We start from the raw sequence: 7,001 nt of genomic DNA, 5'->3' as shown, positions 1-7,001 counted from the left end.
TTTATTTTACTATCTTTACAAGAATAAAAACAAAAAATCAAACAAAGAAGAAGAAGAAACACATAATGATGCAAAATTACTTGGAAAATGATGAATTTACATTCATTCAACTAAAAGAAAGAAATAACTAAGAAAAAAAAAGAAGAAAAAAATGAAGTATTAAAAGAAATATTTTTATGTATTTGTAGCAAATTTGGTGTAAAATTAAAATATTTATGTGTATTGTTTAAGAATTTTTTGTGTTTTTGTACTGATAAGTTTTGTATAATTTAAAACTCTTCCTCTTCCTCATCTTCTGCTGCTTCTTCTTCTTCATTTCTTATTTCATTTCCTCATAATTCTTTTTGAATTCAGCTTCGAAACTTTCTTCATTTTTTGCGACGATTTTGAGAGATTTTTGAAAAATTTTTATCCTTGTTTAAATTTTGAGTGTTGCGATTTTGATTGAGAGAGAAGAACCGTTTGTTATAATGATTTTTGCGTTATTCAAAAATTGAAAAAAATACGTATTTACACACAATTTAAATTAAAAGTTATTTTTGTTAGATTTAGACCAATTTATATAAATTTATATACCAAAAAAATTTATAAATATAACAAATCTAAAATATTAATTCTTTTTAAAACTCTACAAGATTTTCTGAATCTCCAGCTGGCAACATGAGATTTTTTAATTCAACAATTTAAGTTTAAAGCATTCAGCTTCTAAGACAATCATTGAAGACAATAAGTACACATCAAGAGACTATATATATAAACGAAAATAATATATAACATTATATATATACATTACAAGATATATTCTCCATTTATATATTATTTCAGTTCGCACCTTCTTTTTCTTTTATAATCTAAACATATATTTACAATTATCATATCAATGCGTGTGTAGCAATAATTATAATAATAAACGTGTGATAGCTAATATAATAAAGAGTTAAATACGATTTTAGTCTTTAAAGGATAAGTCAAAAAAAATTTTTGTTTTTAATTTTTTTTGTATATAAAATTGTTCTTAAGATTTAATTTAATTTTAAAATCGTCCTTACTTTAAAAACTAATATCGTAGGGAGGTGACGAAAAAAGTGAAGATAGAGATAAATTATATATAGATAGCTTTTTCTTCTTCTTTTCTTTTTCTTTTTTCTTCTTTCATTCTCTCTTAATTTAGAGGAGCAGAAACATCCTCTTTCTCTTATTTTTTATTTTATAATTTTTTTTGTTATGGATAATTTAGTCTAAAATTTTGATATTTAAATAAATTAAAAATGACAATTTTAAAACTTTGTTTTAGATCTTAAGGACGATTTTGTATGCAAAAAAAAAGTTAACAACAAAAAAAATTTTTAACCTACACCTTAAAGATTAAAATCGTATAAATCCTATAATAAATACTTTAATTTCTAATAGAAAGTTTTTGGTTGAAGAAGTCCTAGTAATAAATAAGATCGATAAACTACTAAAATACACTCAAATTATTTTGTTGTTAATAAAAATATTTTTAAATTTTGTTATAAATAAAAATATTTAAAAATGTGACAAAAATGCATATTTATGAACTAAGATATTTTACATTAATAAAAAATAATGATGTAACAAATGAAACTTTATTTTTATGTGCCAAATAAGATTTTGACATTGACAAATAAATTATATTACACTTTTCTATTAATGAAATAGGTCTCTGATCATGATTAGTCATTTTTAACACATTTTAAAACTATTTAAAAACGTTTTTGTTAATAATAAAATTTAAAATATTTTTGTCAGCGTGAAGATATTTTAGGTGCATTGTTGATGATTAACGTAAATATCAATCATAATAAAACATTATTAATATACTAAAATGGTACTTTAGAAAAGATATTATGATGGATAAAAGATTACTTTCATTAGATAATACAATTTTTTTTCATTAATTATTAATAGTAACTATTAACATGAAACGTTAACCTCGCATATATTATCATTAAGTGTCGACCTGTTTTAGCCGGACAAATCAGTCCCTGAATTAAAGTACAAAACAATCCACAAAGAGTTTAAAAAAATTTAAAACAATCCTTAAAAAATTTTTAAAATTCTAAAACAATTTCTTTAAATATTTTTAATTATTTTTTAAAATAAACTTTAAAAAATATTCTTAAGTTAAAAATCTATGTTTTTTCTTGGCATAATTACTAAATGCGTGATAGCACAATTAGCTTTATTTTGCAAGTCTATTTTGTATAATAATACAACCAATAAATTTCAAAATTTTTTAAGAGCAACTCCAATGAAATATTTTTTGGATATCATTTTTTTATGTCTATAGGGACTGAATTAATTTAAAATTAAAATTTATATTAGATATACTATTTAATTTGAAATGAGATCAATATTAATAAAGAGAGAATGTATCACTTTAAAAAAATCAAGCAAATGATTTCACTTGCATAACATATTAAATGAAATAATTAAAAATGATATAAAGTTTAAATTGAGTTGAAATCAAAGTATTGAAATGACAAATCTCATATTGAGTTTTAAATCAATTTTTATTTTCCACAAATGTTTATATAGAATTTTGTATGACTCAAAATAAAATTGAACTAAAACTAAGTATTATAGATGCTCTAAGAAACATGAACAGAATACCTAGATTTATCAAGACATTTTTTTTAAATGTTGTAAAGTATTAAAAAATTTCAAAATGAAATTTTATAAATGAGTTACATTAACCTTATGGTTAACCAAAAGTTACAAATTTAACTTTAAAGATGACTTTTTCGCATTAAAGGCAAGTTTAAAAGTGTTGTTTTCATAAGCATTTGAATAAATACTCTCAATTATTTATGTGAAAAATTTGATGTTAAAACAAGAGTTTTCCTATCTTTTCAAACAATACTAATTTATTTTTTTTGTTATTAAAGAATGATCATGGAATATAATACCTATAAATTAAATTAAATTAAATTAATATTTTATATAGTAAAAAATAAATATAAAAAAAAAAAGTTATGCTTAATAAAAATTTAGTCACCAATTAATTATTTTGTAGAAATACATATTTTATATTAATGAAAAGTATAAGTATTCTGTTGTAAAAAAATAATTATATTCTGACATCAAAACTTTACTTCTTCTGTTATATATGAAGTATTTGATTATTTTGATGGGTAATTATTTTGTTAGAAAAACTATTAGTAATTATTTTGTATATCCTCAACCAACTATAACTCAAATTACATCATTTTCTTATACTCATACGAATTCAAATTTCATTCATAAATTTAAAAAAAAAAAAATTTTTGTATGTCTTATATATAGAATAACGCAAATCGAGGTAACAGGATACTAGTGGATAGAGATTAGAGATTATATTAGAGATTCAACACTTTTTTGTTTGCCCATATGTTCCGCCTTTATTTAATTGTTAGGTCATTGTAAATGTAAATTTTATTTTATTTTCTTCCATCTATTAAAATAAGGTAAATGCTATCCTACCCTCTCTAAAATAACATGTAAGTTATCCTCTCTGATGTGTCATATTTTAATTGGGTATTTATTTTAACCTGAGTTACTTTAGTCTCATGAGAGTTAATAATATCTTAGAAGACGGTGACGGCCTGACAGAAGAAGAAAATGCAACACCCAATAAGACGATATTTAGGAGGCACAACCACGACGACAAAGGTGTGGGGAGGAGTAAACGCAATTAGAGAGAGTTGGAGTTGGAAGAATGATTTGGGAAGAGAAAACAAGACATTCAATGAGACGGTGATGCTTGGGAGGCGTAACGACGACGAAGGAGTACAATGGGGAGGAGTAAACGTAATTAGAGAGAGTTGGAGTACCTTTTCTGAAGGAATGATTTGGGAAGAGAAAATAAGACCCCCAATGAGATGGTGATGCTTGGGAGGCGTAATGACGATGACGAAGAAATGAGGAGGAGTAAACACAATTAGAAAGAATTAGAATACCTTTTTTAGAACAATGATTTTGGAAGAGAAAACGAAACACCAATCAGACGGTGATGTTTGGGAGGCGCAAGGACGAAGAAAGAGTGAAAAAGGTAACTCAAGTTAAAATAAACACCCAATTAAAATATGACACATCAAAAATGATAACTTACATGTTATTTTAGAGAGGGTAGGTTAACATTAACCAATAAATAATAGATGGAAGAAAATAAAATAAAATTTACATTTACAATGACCTAACAATTAAATAAAGGCGGAACATATGGGCAAACAAAAAAGTGTTGAATCTCTAATATAATCTCTAATCTCTATCCACTAGTATCCTGTTACCTCGATTTGCGTTATTCTATATATAAATACCAACATCATTGTTTTTCACTAATAACACCTTCAATAATATTCTTTTTCCATCAACAAAATTCTTCTTCATCTTTTCTCCTTCTCATCATCATCATCCATGGCTTCACAATCTCATCAAAAGCTCACAGTTTCCACAACATCACCGAAGAGTGACAGTGGCAGTGGGAGCGGTAACGGTAACGGTAACGGCGGTGGGGTCGCCAAGGGACACTGCTTGTGTTCACCAACCACACATGAAGGTTCTTTCAGGTGCCGTTTACATCGTTCTTCTTCTTCTAATTCTTCAACTTCACCCACTTGGATGAAACGTTCCAAGTCCATGCCTGCTAATAAGCCTGCTCCTGTTTCAGTTTCTCCACAATAATCCTCATCATCATCGCATGATCCATCATCCATCCTCATCAAATGAATTCATGGATTTTATTATTCATATATATGTGATTGATGATGAGATGTTATAGGCCATGACATAAAACACAATCAAGCTATCTATCTATATATATATTAATATATATAATATTATATATCTGCGTGTATTGATTCATGTACCCTATCTTTTGATTTACTTGCTGGAATTCGAAGTGTGTTTCATGGCTTCTCTGCTCCCTTCTGGTGTCTTAATTTGACTATGCTTTTTATATTTCGTAAAAAAGATAATTATAAATTTAACGATTTACTGGGTGGATCGTTCACTTGACTCTTACTCCCTCAATGAACTTGCTAATTTAATTTGTAATTCTCATCCATTGGGAAATAAATCAAGTGTTGGATTGGATCTACCAAGTTTTCATTAGTAATAATTCTCTCTATTATATGGATTTACATAGATCTTCATCCTGCATACATTTTTTTAATTAAAGAAAAAATATATTTATCTTACATTTAATTGCGATAAAATTTGAACTAAAATCTTATACATATATTGTCCAAATTTCTTGTTGTTGATCACTCTTAGTGGCTTTCGTTTGTGTATATTAATTATAAAAAATACATTAAAAATTAACTACTAAATTAATCTCTAAAGTAACTATCATATATTTATAAATAAATATATATTATTTAATTTATTTTTAATATATATTTTATATTGATAATTAATTTGATAGCTGATTTTAGTATACATATAGTATATAGTATAGTCGATATATATATATAAAATACATAAATATATAACATAAGCCATAAAAAATACAACAGAAGATACTACTAAAATTAAAAGGATAAAAAAATAGCACATAAACATCACAAACATCAACATAATAAAGTGAGACCAGCAATATATAGAACATAATTAATCCTATATATAGAAGTTTTTAAAAAATAAAAGTGACTATGGTAATTGGACAAAGGAGGACCCTTTACCAGAAGTGATGTTATATTCATATTCATATTCGGGGAACATTATCAACAGCCTCCAAAAGTGAAAGTCCTTTTTGCCAGATATCACGGAGAATATATAATTAGTTTTAGTTTGCAACTGTTACTAGCTTGCTTCCATAAAATTACGTTATAAAAAGCATGCATTTTAATTAGCATGTTTTAATTTCTCTAATAATGTGTTATGGTACTGACTACTGAGTGAGAAGAGAAATTAAATTGGAGCTTCTTCATCCACAAGAAATTGGGAAATTGTAGAGGGAAAAAATCAGATTCATTTATTATCTGCCTACTATTAGTGATCTAGATTCGGCACATTTTATATTATTTGATTTTTTTTTCTGGACAATAAGGAAACGTTTTGGATGAGTTTTGAAAGGCCTCTAATAAATTTAGGTCTGTTGCATAGAATATATTATAGTGAAAATGAAACTGAAAATAATAATAATAATAATAATAATAATAATAATCACTTGTTCAAGTTTTATAATGACTCAAAACACAAGAGAAACCACTCACAAGCCACCCCTTAAAACAAAAAAACTATGGGCCTAGGATAAAGACAGTGCACTTGTATTATACTAGAATTTCTTCCTTGTCACTTTCTTCGTCCTCAAGCTAACTTGTTTTCTTTTTCATGAATCAAAATGCATTATGAAACGGATCCACTACTACTACTTAAGCTTTAGTGAATAAAATCAATATCAATATAAATGGATAATGCTTTTGAGTTCTGACCTAACTTTCAAAGATGTAGCACATAATACAAAATCTTATACGATGCCCCACTACATTAATCCCATTTTCATTGTCTTTAATAAATAATGATGAAGTTTCTTGGTGCATTATTTGGACTCCCTGGTTTTTTATTTGAGAGATATATGAAAATTACATAAATAATATTTTTACACTTTAATAGATATAAGAGAAAAAAAACCTTAAACAATTCTAACAATTATTTTAAAAGATAACCAGATCCTAAATTAAAAAAAAATTATTTTCGATCCTTGATTTTTATTTATGTGAGACTGATTAGCCCTCTAACAATATTTTTTTTGTATTATAAAGAATAAATATATGTGATATGTTAAACTGTTAATTTATCCGTTAAGAGCTAATTAGGATTGATAGATTTTTTTAGTGAAAGTTTCGTTGTGTTTTTTGATAATTGTTAGGTTGTTTAGTTTTTTTAATATTTTTTTGTTATTTTTTAAATATATTGGCTAATTTACTGTGTAAAACTGGAAAATATTAATAATTTTTAAATTATTTTTACTTGTAAAAATTAAATTGAGGATATATTAG

At 25.5% G+C, this 7,001-nt stretch overlaps 1 protein-coding gene across 1 annotated transcript; it reads left to right on the top strand.

The window, feature by feature from the left end:
- On the top strand, nt 4,249-5,011 carry LOC107642123. Its single transcript, XM_016345434.2, has one exon. It carries the CDS (start codon nt 4,417-4,419, stop codon nt 4,681-4,683), a length of 267 nt encoding a protein of 88 aa, XP_016200920.1. The 5' UTR covers nt 4,249-4,416; the 3' UTR covers nt 4,684-5,011.

Source organism: Arachis ipaensis, chromosome B05 (assembly GCF_000816755.2).
Source record: "Arachis ipaensis cultivar K30076 chromosome B05, Araip1.1, whole genome shotgun sequence".
NCBI lineage: Eukaryota > Viridiplantae > Streptophyta > Magnoliopsida > Fabales > Fabaceae > Arachis > Arachis ipaensis.
Note: the sequence above shows the minus strand (reverse complement) of the source record. Positions and strands in the feature narration are given on the sequence as shown.